General features: G+C 41.7%; 1 protein-coding gene across 3 annotated transcripts in view; it reads left to right on the plus strand.

Annotated features, from left to right (window-relative positions):
* GLMN (glomulin, FKBP associated protein) overlaps window positions 1-15,136 on the plus strand; it is a 44,841-nt gene that overhangs the window by 879 nt on the left and 28,826 nt on the right. For all 3 annotated transcript variants that reach the window (XM_027838235.1, XM_027838237.1, XM_027838236.1), the window contains exons 2-7: window positions 1,109-1,191; window positions 1,577-1,702; window positions 4,249-4,368; window positions 6,373-6,481; window positions 8,711-8,957; window positions 10,264-10,366. In XM_027838235.1, coding sequence (XP_027694036.1) covers window positions 1,153-1,191; window positions 1,577-1,702; window positions 4,249-4,368; window positions 6,373-6,481; window positions 8,711-8,957; window positions 10,264-10,366 — 744 coding nt within the window. In that variant the 5' untranslated portion in view covers window positions 1,109-1,152. The remainder of the gene's footprint in view (window positions 1-1,108; window positions 1,192-1,576; window positions 1,703-4,248; window positions 4,369-6,372; window positions 6,482-8,710; window positions 8,958-10,263; window positions 10,367-15,136) is intronic.

A 15,136-nucleotide genomic window follows, 5' to 3' on the forward strand; every position in this document is an offset into this window, starting at 1 on the left:
GAATTCCAGAGTTACCCTGGTGCTGATGGATGATGAGGTTGCCATAGGTGATTTCTAGCGCCTCTTCCACATCTAAGCCTATGACCCTGTAAGTGAGGATGCTTTGATACCTATGACATTAGAATACTGCAATCTCCAATGGAATTCTAGAAGTACAGAAGAACAGAAGAATGATAAAGTATAGAGCAGGGTTTCTTAAACTTTTTCTGTTCTTGACCCGAGCACTTCTTAAGTTCTGTGTGGAGACCCTGGTATGGGGTCGCTGACAGAGAACCAGAGTGCTGAATTAGACCTGGAATTCTCAGTGTTTGGAGTGAGTCATTGCAAAATGCTTACCCTTTCCTCTGGAAAGTGGAGACATCTCAGAAAAAAATATTCATATAAGTATGTAAATGTGGAACCAGAAAACTTAGAGGATACAGGAGAGGTTCATTTTTTAAAATATCAACCCCTGTATCTTTAATCTTTAATATCATCTTTAATATTTCCATAGAGAGACTGCTAAAGTTCAGCGATGATTTTTATTAAACTATTAAAATTATTTATTAGATTCTTCATAATAATACTTAATGCAGAAGTGTGATTATATATACTACTCCTTAATGTAAAAATAAAATATCTGCATCTGTTAATTGCAGTGTTTCTGGAGGCAGTGTGGTATATGTAGTGCTAAGGTGTCAGACTCAGGGCCAGAGGCTCTTTCTTGCAAAACTCTAGAGTGAGGCTGAACCAGAGTAAAATGTAATTGGGAAATGTTTAACAAAATGAAGAAAAATACAATATAATATAAATAATGTTAATTTGTGGTTTTCTAATGTGGCCAGGAGGGATCCATTTCTATTTGAATTTGATACCACTGATGTAGAGCATAGAGTCATGCTTGATTTGGAGTCAGATCTCCTGGGTTCACATCTTACCTCAACTATGTGACAGTGGTCAAATCACTTAACCTTCAATAACCTCAGTTTCCTGACCTGTAAAGTGGAAATAATAATAAATGTACTACCTACCTCACAAGTTGTTGTGCAATCAAATAAATAATGTATATGAAGTCCTTTGTAAACCTTAAAGCAGGCTATATAAATATGAACAATTATTTTATTTTTAGTGGGTCTCTACAGTAAAACTGAAAGAAAAGTTGAAAACTCAGGAATGGCTGTGGAAGAACTTCAATCCATAATAAACAGATGTGTAAGTAATTTTCTTTGAACAAAAGAATTCACATTGTCATTCGTATGTGCAACACAACGCTTTGTATGCAGTGCAAGACATTCAGGTTTTCTCTTAGAGCAGTGTTGCTTTTTTTCCCCCCACTATACCCAGGGGTGGGAGTGGGGCAGTGGAGATAAAAACACACATATGTTGCTTCTCCAGCTTCCTAAATATTTCTGAATTTTAGTACATTGGATTCTAAGATAGTTTATTTGGATACTATTTAGGAAAGTTATTAGTTCTGCCTGTGTATTTGTACCAATGTGAAGATTAAGACTAAAAAAAAAATCAAGTAATGATTTAATTTATTATATACACGTGTAAATAAATGCTAACTTGCCTGGTTTTGCTGTTGTTTCTAAAGCAAATCCTAGAAGAGGAGGACTTCAAAGAAGAAGATTTTGGTCTCTTTCAGTTAGCAGGCCAAAAGTGTTTAGAAGAAGGATACATTGCTCAGGTATTAGACATTTTAGAAAATGAGAAGAACAAGGTAAGTTCAACTGTCATGTGTAACTTTTTATATTTTATTAGAGAACAGCAGATACCTTGGGTAACCCTGCCCAAACTACTAACTGAGCATTGCCTGAGTATTCTATTCTTAGTGTACATCTAAATAGCTAATACCATTGGCATACTTAGCTTAATAGCTTAAGCCTAACATTCCAAGGTGATGCACAAATTCACATCTTGGTAAAGCAATATTTAAAATGGGGTTCAGGTGAATTCTTATTTTCTGTTTGCCATGTAGAACTCTTTTAGTAATGATTTTAAAACAATTTGTGGTGTATGCTTCATAAAAAATAAAATAAAACTAAGATCAAGGGTTCATGCTTATGTTCTTGAACAAAATTAGTGGTATTTAGATAGAGACTTTTATTTAATTTAAAGCCTAGGCTATATTTGTATAATTTTTATTATACAAATTATGTCCTAGCTCCAATTTTCTGTCTTCACAGAGCCATCTAAACAATAAATTAATATTATACTCTTATTCATTTTAAAGAAAGTCACTTGTAGGATAAAGAAAATAGACTGTTTATGAAAAGATTTAAAAAGTATAAGGCACAACTATAACTGAAACAAGGGAGAATAAATCAGATGCAAAGGAGAGGGCCAGGTGAAGAGCTGTGAGAAATTTGAGGAGGGAGACATCACTTTCACCCTGGGTAGAGGATTTCAGATGTTTCTTGGAGGAGATGGTACTTGATTTGGGCCTTGGAGGAAGGGAAAGGCTTCAACAGGGATTGGGTGGTGGGAGGGGAAGATTCTAGTCCAGGCATGGAGGGATATTATGAACAAAGTACAGTAGAGGAGGGCAGGATGAAAATGAGGAGACAAGAATTGGTCTAATTTGGCCTGAGAGTGTGACTATGTAAAGGGGACTTTGATGTGCCTGGAAAGGTAGGCTAGGGACAATCTCAGAAAATGCCAATACTAGGAGTTCATCCCTCTAGTTGGCAGTAGAGAGGCACCAAAGGTTTTTGAGTGGTTTATTGACATCAGAAAAGTACGTTAGGAAGATTACTAGGGCAGCAAAAGGGAAGGATGAAACGGAGGCAGAAAAACCAATTAGGAGACAATTATAATAGTGTCATGGATCCCTGTGGCAGTTTGGAGAGGCCTTTTCTATTTAGTTAAACCCTTTTCAGATATACATATACATATTCAATAAAATTCATTGGATTACAAAGGAAACCATTTATATTGAAATATATTTATACTGAATATATTTATCCATTTATATTGAAATACGACCAATTATATTGTGCATATCTCTTGTTTCCTATCCCTCCTGACTCCTCTACTTTACTTCTACCTGCTACCTTGCCCTTCTATTACTTAGCCTACCCCCCTCCCAGGATCCTTCCCCTGTCCTCCCATTCCCATAAATCTAAACACCCTTCTATAGCCCCCTATAACCTATTCCTTCACCCTCCCCTCTAAAGAGCCCTCCCTTGTCCTCTCCCCTCTCCTTATCCCCTCATCATTTTATTTCTTCTAAATTTAGAAAACTTTTATACTCTTCTAAATATATATGTATTGTTCCCTCTTGAACCCATTCCCACAACCTTCCTCCCCCATCTAATTCCCCTGTATCGATTATTCTTCTTGCTCCTCATTTGTATAAAATTATTAGTCTTCTTAGCTGTTCCTAAATGGTTTTACTTTTTAAAGTCATAGCATACTCAGGTCTGCTCTGATCTTTCTTATGAGCTACCCAATTATTAATAAGACTCTTAGACATACCTTTTGCATTTTACATATATGTATAAAAAGTTATTGGTCTGTCCTTATTGAATCCCTCGTAGTCAGTCTTTGGTATGCCCTATATGTTTCTCTTGGCTCTTGTATGTCAAATCTTCCATTAAGTTTAGGGTTTTTTTAAACAAAATCTTGAAAGTCTGACAACTGATCAGATGTCCTTTTTTTTTTTTTTCATTCAGGATTATGCTTAACTTTGCTGGGTATGATATTTTTGGCCTGAACCCCAGTTCTTTTGCTCTTTGACATATAGTGTTCCAAGACCTTTGATTCTTTAACGTCTCCGCTGCTAGGTCTTGTGTGATTCTATTTGTGGCACCATCACATTTAAATTGTTTTTTTCTTGTTGCTTTTAATATTTCATCCTTGAACTGGGGGTTTTGAATTTGACTATAATGTTCCTATGAGTTTTCCTCATAGGATCTCTTTTAAGTGGTGATCGATGTATTTTTTGGGGAAAAATATTCTTCATGAGTTTAAGCACTTGCCATCTTTGAATACTTTATGCACTTGGCCCTCCACAGCAGCTAACATAATCTCTCTTTTATTTTCACAGCAAAGAGGTTTAACCCTATTTTTATAAGGAAAACTTGAGGCCCAGAAAGGGTCCCATAATTATTTTGAAAGTCAGTGATGAAGCAGTGTGTACATAGAACTTTTTCTTATTCGTAATAATTTGAGGAGTGTTAAGAATAGCCATATTTGAAAAGCATATCAGGAGACTTGTGTAGTTAACAGATTTTTGCTTTACTACCTCTGAAAATGTTTTTCCAGGTTATCATCAGGAGTATGGGTTGGAATCTTGTTGGCCCGGTTGTTAGATGCTTTTTATGTCATAAAGAGGAAGTTGATAAAAGAGAAAAATGTTTGAAAATGCTTGGTTTGTTGGTAAAGGTAAGTTAGTGAATCCTTGTTTTTCTGTAATTCGCAAAAGTTTTCAACCCCTTAGTTCTTGTTATTTGGTAGGAAATCTTTCATATCAAAAGATTTGTAGACCGAATGAGTTTGGTTGCTTTTTACTTGGTTTGGTTTTTTGAGCAAAGGCCCCCTCACTGAACCTGGTGGGAGAATCATAGAATTGGGAGGGGCATCCTATTGTTTTGTAGATGAGAAAACTGAGGCCCAAAGTGGTGATGAGTCTTGCCCAAAATCACAAAACTAGTTAGTACCACACCCAGGACTTCTCCTGGTACTTTTCCCACTGTAACCACTGTCTAGTCATAGCAAGGTTAAAAATTGGAGGGGAAGCTAGAACTCACCCAAAAGGTGACCAGGGTGAGGAGAAAGGATTTTGCCATGTTAATAATGTTGGTTGAAGGAAATAGCAGAATTTAATCTGGAGATGAAAAAATACATTCAGGAGATTGCTTTGTTTTTGTTTTTTGGTCCAGACCTGTGATTTTATTATATTTTATTATATAGTAACTCCATGTGTGGAAGCCCCTCTTCTAACGCAGATCTCTAATTCTGCACCTCACAATCTCAGGGGATTGTCTGGGAACTGGGAGGAGTCAGCCAAGACTTCAAACTGTCTTTGTGACTTCCAGATCGTCCTTGTATATGCTATCCCACAATGCCTCTTGGGGCGTTCGTATATTTTATGGTGGTCTTAGGGAAGAGGAAGTCTCACTTGTTCTGCTTGGTTCAAGGTCTAGACCTGGATGGAAGTTTTGGGGAGGCAGATGTTCAGCATAAGGAAAACTTTCCAAAATTGGAATGGGCCATCTCACGCTAGAATGGAGCGGTGAGTTTTTCATCATTGGAGGTCTTCAGGAGAAGTAGACCAATACTTTGGACATTGGAGGGGGGATTCCTGGTGTAGGAAGGACTGAAACTCGGTGATCTCTGAGATTATCTGATAAGGAAAAGTAGGGAGCAAAGCACAGATCAGGACGTAGCTGGCAGCTCGGGGAGGAGAGGAGGGCTTCAGTGCCCTTTTGGAAAGGCTGAGAGCTCTCAGAGATAGTAGTAAGGCCGGCTCTCTATATAAGCCTGTTAATGTAATGCTATCAAGGGCTGGCAGGAAAAACTAGGAAAAGACCTGGGGAAGGGGGGGGCAAGAGGGGAGGAGGCCATGAAACCAATTATGTGCCTGGAGGAAGGGTAGCTCATTGAATGTAAAAGTCCCCTTCTGAGACAAGGTCAGTGAAGTCACAAGACGGGGCCAATCAGAAAAGAAAAGAGAATTGTTGCTGGCAAAAAAAAAATCCCAAAAGGGACAGAAGTCAATGTCTATAAGCTCTGGTCTCTGACAGTGGAAGGGCCCGGGTGCTGGGAGCACTGACATTTTCAGGAAGTCTGTGGATGGGGGAAAATTTAAGAGAGGGCTCCTTTCTGGAAATCAGCTGCTCTCCTTCTTGCCTTTTCTCTTTGTCTTAGGAGGTCTGTGTGTGCAATTAAGAGACCCTTTGTGTAGATGGGTATTTTTTCTTTTGTTTATGTTGTGATGATTTGAGAACCCTACATGCTGCATAACCCTGCATAAAAACAGAGTTTTCCCTAAATATATATTTATATATGTTGGTATTTTAACAACAGTGTACATAGAGAATTCTGTTGCTGCAAAGCAAAGACAGTTGTATAGGTAGCCCAGGGGGTAGAGTTCTAGACTTAGAGTCAGGAAGATCTGAGTTCAAATCCTGCCTCAGACACTTACTATTGGTGTGGCCCTGGGCAAGTCATTTAACCTCTCTCAGCCTCAGTTTCCTCATTTGTAAAATGGAGATAATAATAACACTTACCTTACTGGCTTGTTTTGAGAATCAAATGAGATACATGTAAAATGCTCTGTAAGCCTTCAAGTACTATATAAATGCTAGTCATCATTTGCAAACGGTATCCATGTGGTTTCAAGTCTGCTTTTGTAACCAAGGCACTTCATGGTTAATGTCTTTGTAGCTCTGTCATCCAAAGGAGCTGCTTTTGGGTTTGCTTGAACTGATTGAGGAGGCCTCTGGAAATCAGATATCTGAAATCCTTCTTCTCTTACTTGACCCGCTACAGACAGGTAATGAGCATTGTGATATCAACGTACCAGTGATTGTTTTAGTTTTGTAATTAAACTGAATTAACTTAAGCCAAAAGCAAAACAAAAAGCAGCCTTACCTGATAATTTCATTAAACAGAACTTAGCTACGGTGAGAAGCATCAAGTACCTTATTTGCATTAGTCTTAGACTTGTTGAATTAAGGGCGATTAGGTTTCAGTTTGGGCTGAATAGAAAATGACATGAAGTCGTTACAAAGTGTGTGGGAAAAGCTACATGTAATCGTTCCACTACTTAGTGAAAGGCCTGATCCTGCCAGTCCTCGGCTCAGAAAGTTATCGTGTGTTCCCTCTCCTCTTCCCCCATTGCTTATAGGATAAAATGAAAACTCTTTAGCCTGGCATTCAAGGCCCTCTTTCAGTCTGGTTCTAGCAAGACTAGAGTATTAGCTGTTCCTTCACTCTGTCTCACCCACTCTTGGTTTCATGCATTGGTGAAGGGCAGCTTCCATATTGTCCCCACCTACTGTTGAATTCCTCTTCCTTCAAGACCTGGTGGAAGTGCTCCCTCATCCATGAAGTCTTCCCAGATCCCTTGCCATAAACGATCCCCAGTTATCTCCTCCTGCCCAAATCTCTCATGTTCCAATTGGATTTCTACGCACTTATCAAATTCTAGCTTGTATTATGGCTGTGGATGTGTCTTCTTTGTCCCCTTACTCTATTCTGAACTCACTGAGGGCTGAGGTCATTTTTCAAGTTGTCTAAAACAAAAAACACTTTTTCCCCAAGAATCCATTGTTTCTCCTACCTTCCATATTTCTGTCCAGGGTACCTCTGGCCCTTTTAGTCACCAAAGTTCACCCCCTAGGAGGCCTTAGCAGCTCATTACTCTTGCCTTCACATCTAATCAGGTGCTAAATCTTGTCAATTCTCCCTCTACAGCGTCTGTTCTACCCATCTCCCGCTCCCTGCTCTCTCCCTGCTCACATAGCCACCACTCTTATTCTGAGCCTCATGGCCTCTCCCTCTTACCTGGAGCAGGGCAAGAGCCTCCTAGCTGGTCTTCCTGCCTCCAGCTTCTCTGCTCTCCAATCCCTTCTCACACAGTGGCCAAATCAGTATTTCTAGAGCAGGTGTCAAACCTGGTCTCTGTGATGATGAAGACGTCTTGAAGCGATGGTGCCTCTTTACTGCTGCTCAGATAAAGTATCCCTTCACAGCTCACTTAGGCACCACCTCCTGTGGAAGGCACTTCCTGATTCTTCCTCTTGTTAGTGACTTCCTATTTATTTTGTGCATGTTTAACATTTGTGTATCTGTGTACATGTGTCCTTCTTAGTAGAAGGTAAGCTTCTTGAGGGCAGAGACTATTTCCTCTTTTGTCTTTATCATCTTAGCACCAGGCACATGGTAAAAAGTCAATGCTTGTTGAATTGAATATGTACCTTGTAGGTGCTAGGAGCTTGATGCATTTACACAGGTGATTCACCTTTTTATTGTGTTTTATTTTCTGCAACTTAGAGCTTTCCATAGTGACTGTAACTCCCTGTCTGTAACCTATACACACATGTCTTGCATCAGGAATCTTCCATCTACACAAATTTCATATTACCTGCAATGTGTCGCTGTCCTAGTCGTCCTAGTGGTGGATGGAATTTCCTAATACTCAGAACTCTTGTCCCAGCAATCCTGTACTAGATCCTGTTGCTGAGGGCAAAGATGTGAGATCTATTTCTGTCGCTTCTGCATTGAGGGCTTAGAGGCAGAAATGGCCAGGACCATCCCCAAGGAGCAGAAGTGGAGACATACCAGGGCTGTGAAGTGTCAGAAGTGATAGAGCTCAGAGGTGAAGAGTATCTGGCAAAAGCCCACTGTCCAGTGAATGAATCTTATTCCAAAGATGGAAAGCCATTACATGATTTTCTAGCTACATTTTCTTAAAATTATGGACTTTGTAAGGAATGAAAAATTAGAGTGTGTTTTAAGTGAATGAAATACCCAACAACTCTTAACACATGATCTTCAGAGCACCGAGGGGAAGATAATGTACCGAGAAAATGACCAAGTTTCACAAGTTTTTATAATTTTTAACTTATTTGTTATAAGTGATTACTCTGTGAATCCTAAAACCAAGTAATCGGTTAACCAGTTATGGTCATGGTAAAGCTGGCCCTCAGCCATTACCGGCTTCTTGTGCTACACGTGGGTGAGGTTTCCTCTGAATAATGGCTTCATCTCTGTTTTAAAGTGATTCAGAAACTTCACAGCAAGAAGGCCTATTCAGTCGGATTAACTCTGTCAACCCTGTGGAGCCAGCTCTCTGTTCTCCCCGTTCCTTACACAAAAGAACAGATACAAAAAGATGAGCATGGTCTCGGGCAGTGCTGCAAGGCCTTGGTCACCTTTACTAGGCCTTTTGTGGAAGAAGTTGTTAAGAACAAAGGTCACTCCTTGGAAAACAGTCAGGAAGAGCTGAAGGCAGAACTGCTCAAATTGTGAGTCGATTCTGTGTACGGGGGGGGGGGGGGGGGGGGGGGGGGGGGGGGGGGGGCGGAGGGGCACTGTGTCTGCCAGGAGCCCTTCTGGTGGCTGGACGCTTCTGTGGGGTGTGCGTGTCTGTAGACTGTACACAGAGACAGGTGTGTGCATAGCTAAGCATCGAAGCCACAATGCGTCTGGGGGTTTGGAAAGGCGTTGGGCTCGGTCGTGTTGTACCAACTACGTACATAATACAGCTATGATAAATTCAAAACTGCCAGCTCAGATCAACCATGTTTGTTGTTAACAATAGTGTTGAATTCCTGTATGATGATTTAACATTTACAAAGTCCTTTTTTATGATGACAATACCACTTCGGTGCTGTTGGTGCAGTTCCTTTTATAGACGGGGCGCTGAGGCACAGAGAGGTTAAGAGAATTGCCCAGGGTCACACAGCTAGTAGCTCTCAGAGTCAGGACTCAAACTCAGGTGATTTGGCTCTTTCCATGACACCACGCTGCCCCCCATTACCACCACGTGCCCATTTGTCCCCTCTATGGAGGGGAGCTCTGAGGCTGGCTATAGTGCCGAAAGCTCATCCTCTTTGAAGGCAGTACCAGGCCTGCAGTCATCAAATCTGAAAATAAGACAGTGAGGAAGCGTCCCAGGGTGCTCACCCAAGGGATGATCCAGAGATCTCTTAGTTATGGCATAGATCAGGCTTACAAAGGAACCATCCCAGTGGGGACCCATGAATGTGAAATATACCCTAGACCAGAGGTGGGGAACATGTGGCCTTATAGGTCCTCAGGTGCGGCCTTTTGACTGAGTCCAAGTTTTGTAGATCAAATCTTTTTATTAAGGGGATTTGTTCTGTGAAGTTTGGGTTCAGTCAAAGGGCCACACTTGAGGACCTAGAGGGCCACATGTCGTCTCAAGGCCATGGGTTCCCCACCCTGGACGTGCTTGATCTGAGAGTGTGAGAATTTTTCCTGGTTTTGGAGGGTTTTTTCCTTTTTTAATTTTTATTGTTGAAGGCACACTTGGTGGGTGGGAAGATATATTTGGAAAAACAAAAGACATCAATTTGAAAATTTCAGAAAATAATATAAATGAGCACAGAGAACACACCCAAGTTGAATTCAACAAAAGACTGTCGCCACTCCTTCTGATAAAAACATAATCATATAACAGTCATGTGGGTTACTAGATTTTTGAAATATGCAATGTTAGTTTAGATACATCTATAGAATAAGCAGAGATTGCTACTTGGGAAGTTTTATGTTCAAGTTGCCCCCTCCCCTCCTTTTCTTTTTCCTTAGTTGTTTCAAAAGTTTGAAATATCCTTTGCTGACAGCACAGTTCATTGAGGTGCTTGAAGAAAATGAAGAAGACCCTTTAAAATCTTTCGCGTCTGAAGTAGTAGTAAGTACAAGGAAACTTACTTGCCTTTTACAAAACAAATACATTCTTGCCTTATGGGGAAAAAGCATTTACTTTGAGTATCAAGGAGTAAAATTGCAGAATTCAAGGACAGTTCAAAAGTCCATACTGCCGGCCTGGTTGCTTTGTTTCTGGTTAAAATGTTTTAATCACAGCAGGAAGGCATGGTTTTGAAAATCAGTGTTTCATTTACACAAAATCTAAGTTATGAATATGCATTCAGTAACTAATTCTGATAATCAGTACCTTGTGATTGAAATATTTTTCCATCATCTATTTATGTGATCTAAAGAAATGAATAAAGACATCTGGGTTAGGTGAACAGGCTTTGCCAAAATCTGGTCAGGTGTTATCATGTGAAATGGTTGGGTTTTGAGGCTCAGTTAACTTTTCATTATTCTGTTTTCTTTGCTTATGGGAGCTTGTGTTTTCCAAATATGGTGATCCTTGTATTGGTTTCATATCACTAGATAGAAAGATCCTAAAGTATAGTAATTCATCTATTAATGAAAAAAAAAATGCTCTCACTGTCACATCTTGTCATAAACTTCATTACCCAAGAAAGAAGTCACAAGGCATACAGAAGAGAAAAATGGATTTAGGAAATGGACAGGTGGCTTGATGTAGACTTCTGACCCCTGGGTTAAAATTCAAGAATAGCAGGCCAAGGATGGAATACACCCATCACAGGTGGATACGAATGTATTTGCCAGCTGTCTCACAAATCTAGTAAAAGGGCTTTAAACTAAAAAGAATGGAGGAGGAAGGAAATGCCTTTGTATAATCCACTTAGCTAGATACCCTAGAGAATAGTTCCAATGAAGGAAAAAGAACAGCTGTTGAGTCACCCAAAGGTTTACAGGAGGTCAAATTCAAGAAAGGACCCAGGAGAAAAACCACTGGCCTGAAAGGTCTGTTCCCAAAGTTTAGGCAACAAGCAAGAATTTGTGCTTCCTATATGTTAGAGATCCTAACATTTTATTCCAGTTGTTGTTCAGTTGTATTTGATTCTCATGACCCCATTTGGGATTTTCTTGACCAAGATACTGGAGTGGTTTGCCATTTCCTCCTCCAGCTCATTTCATAGATGAGGAACTGAGGCTAACAAGGTGAAGCGACTTGCCCAGGGTGTCTGAGGCCGGATTTGAACTCAGGAAGATGAGTCTCCATGATTCCAAGCCCAGTACTCTATGCACTATGGTGCCACCTAGCTTCTCCTAACATCACTCCATAAATGTCCCTGAGACTTGGGATGAAACCCATGACTGGGATATGGCTCTGGGTGGGTGTTCCTTGTTCAAAAGAAATAGAGTAGGTTAAAAAAGGGGATTGTGCATAGAGCAGCACCATATATTCAGAATGTACACTCAGAGGAGGAAATTCAGGAACCAAATAAGGAAAACATTGGTGGAGACTTGAAGATGAATGGCTAGAGAAACAAGTGATTTTGTTGCTGGGGGATTCTACAGACTGCCTGATTAGAAGGTGTAAGAGATGAGGACGTTAGGATAAACAGACCATGAGCCTGGAACAGATGCATGATGTAATGGTGATGGGAGAGTCATTTCTCCAATAGCTGCTGGAGCTGACTCTCTTCCTTTGCCAAAAGCAGAGCAGCTAATAATTTCTTGCTTTCCCTTGATGATGACTTTGTCTTTCAAAAGATGGGGACCAAGAAGGAGAAATTCTGTTGTGGATTAGATTCTCTTTAATAGAGGACATCATTTCTAGGGTAGATATGATGGTAACTTGGGGGAGGGGGGAAGTGATCACTCCTTCCTAGAGCTCACGATACAGGAGAAGAAATCTGAAAGAAGAGTGAGACATGACTCTAGGTTTGAGGAAAGCAAGGTTCAGATGTTTTAGAGGAATGATGGGCTCTCATGGACTAGAATTCTCCAGGGAAAGTCAGCCCAGGAGGGATGAGAACTCAAGAATGAAAAGGCCCAAAGAGAAATAGTTCCAGTAAGGAAAAAGAAAAGAAATTCTTTAAAGAGACTTATGCTAGTGCAAGAGGAATTCAACCAACTTGGATTGGTAAAAGATAGAAAAAGAAGCTCAAAGCAAGGGCAGGCGACGGGATGAAGAGGAGAGCACAGCACGAGCCCACGAGAGTGTCAGCGTGGGCGAGTTTCAGAGAAGCCTGGGAGGACTCGGACAGATGGATGCAGAATGAATGACAGAACTGAGAGACCGCAGTATTAAAAGGACTAAAGAACCCTGAACAGCGCAATGGCGAGGATTGAGGAGGAAGCGAGCTGCCTGCTCCTGGTGAAGGAGTGGCGCACGGTGCAGAGCGGGGCCCACGGTTTTGGATGTGGACAGTGGGTGTGTTTGCTGGCTTGATGAGGTGCTCGTCTGTCACAGGGATTGCCTTTGTTTCCCCTTTTTTGGGGGGGGCAAGGATTTGAGGAGGAGAGAAGAGCTAGTGCTCGAGCTGCCCAAAAACCCCCCAGAGAAGACCTAGCATTTCTTGACCACTTTAAGGTTTGTGAAGTGTTTGATGAAAGTTATCTCATTGGATTCTTACAACATCCCTGGGAGGTAGGGGTTATTATCCCCGTTTTACAGATAAGGAAACTGAGACTGGGAGTGGTGTAATCCTTGCCCAGGATCACACAGCTACCCAATTTCTGCAATTGGATTTGAACTCAGGTCTTCCTGACTCTAAATCCAGCTCTCTAGCCCCTGTGACACCTCGGTAAAGATAAGAAAGAAAAAGGGGTCATTGAAGCATGTTTTTTAAAATACCCAGAAGAGAAGAAAAAGACATTCAGAAAGGAAAACAAGCAAGCAGGACAGCTTTGAAAGTAACGTGTTGCGTTTCTTGTGTACTTGAAAACAAACTGTACATAGCAAACTCATTTGCAGATGGAACCCTTTTTTTTTCTGTACAACGTTGTGAAAATGTTCCCTTTTGGGGATTAGTTAAATTCAGAATAAGAAGCATTTAACTACAGCAGCATTAAAGCTCAGAATGTGCTTATCTGGCTAGAAAAGCTAAGGAAAATAAAAAAGGTTTTGAGTTGTGTGTTTTTGAGCTGTGTTGGGGGAAAGAGGAGGCCCCCAGAAGGGCCAGGAGTGCTGCTTGGGGGGGATAGTCAGTTACGGTGGTAACTGAGGACAGAGAAGGCAGAGGCTCCGTTCTGACGGGCTTCTGTTTTCTCTGCTAAGGAATGAAAACTCCTTTGCACTGGAAATAACAGAATCAGAAGGACATGCCAGGAGCTGCTGCCCCACAGAGGTTCGAAGCTAGCAAGAGAGAATTTAGCTGACCTTGTTTAATGCAAGCCCTTGGCTCAGTGAACGACATCCTTGGGGACAAGTGTGCCCAAGTCTTCCCCGTTCTTTAAAACAACTCTCACCAGGCCCTACTGCCACTTCAGGATGATGTCCTTTATCTCTTCCATCCTCCACTTCTCTCCCTCCTTTGCAGTCTGTTGTATGACCTCATAACTCAACTGAAACCATGTGACCGTTCAGCTGCCAAGTTTAATTGTCTTACCTCAGTCTTCTTCCTTCCTGACTTTGCTGCCTATTTGGCGCTGTCGACCTCTCCCTCTGCCTGGATATTGGCTCCATGTTTGTGGTACCGAATCCCCAGCTGTCCAAGAACGAGCTTCCTCAGATTCAGACATGCATTCTCTCACTCCCATCCTCATCAACTCTGGACTTCTGTCCGCCCTCCCCCTGTCCCAGTCCATATCTGCCTGCCTCCACTTGTCCTTTAGGATGCCTGCTTAATTTTTTCTTTTTTATGCTGCTCCATTAAAAAAAAAATACTTCCTTTTATCTTTAACCTTTTAATTTCTCACTCTTTCAATCTTCTTATGCTCACTGAAACCTGGCTCAAATTCACTTCCAGTTCCTTTGCTTCATTCTAAGAAAGCAGGGGAACTTAATACCATATACTAGAAAACACTTTACTTTGTATCCCCAGTGCCTCGCACAGTGCCTGGCACCTAGTAAGCACTTAATGGTGCTTGTTGACTCACTCACTGACTGGTGGATACTATTATCTGGGTGTGCTGCTGGCGGCAAGAGGCCTGCTGTCTGGGCATTTAATGATTATAGAGAGCTGAGATGTTTTTCTCAGTTTGATGAGTCCTGGCAGGCGTATCACCACATAAAATAGTAAGTTCTAAAATATGCGGATGGAGCCTCTAAACTCGGTCCCTGATTGGAACCAGGGTAAAAGTCCCACCCCCGCCTGGGCCCGTTGGTAGAGAGCCCAGGGAGGAGCAGGCACTAGAGGCGTGGCCTCCCCCTGCCCGGGCTCTCGGTGATGATCGAGAGCTGCCACCTTCAGGGAAGACACCCAAGGCAGTAGAAGCTCGGGTAATTGTTTCCCCAATGAGAATGAGAGGTGGGAGTGAGGCGGGGGGAGAATGGAGGTCTCTAGAAGGAGCCCCCAAGCAGGGACTGGGACAGCCACCCTTGGAACAGATGTTATCTGTGCCCCAGCTCAGGCGACAGCAGCTCCAGCCCAGCACAGCCCCTTACCCCGGCATGCCCTCATTCTGCTGGACCCCGGAGGCCAGAACTGGAAGCAGTGGGTGAAAGGTGGAGAGGCATGGATTTAGGCTTGGTAAAGTATGAAGGAAACTACCCTCACAGTTGGAGCAATGCAGAGGTGGAGGAGGCTGCCTTAGGAGGTAGTGGGTTTGTAGAGGAAATGGATTCAAGTTTTTAAGAGTAAGAGCCATTTCCCAACTGATAAATAAATAAATGGTCGAAGACTAGAAATAATCC

The sequence above is a fragment of the Vombatus ursinus genome, unplaced genomic scaffold (assembly GCF_900497805.2).
Source record: "Vombatus ursinus unplaced genomic scaffold, bare-nosed wombat genome assembly UNPS02014825.1, whole genome shotgun sequence".
NCBI classification, from domain to species: Eukaryota; Metazoa; Chordata; class Mammalia; order Diprotodontia; family Vombatidae; genus Vombatus; species Vombatus ursinus.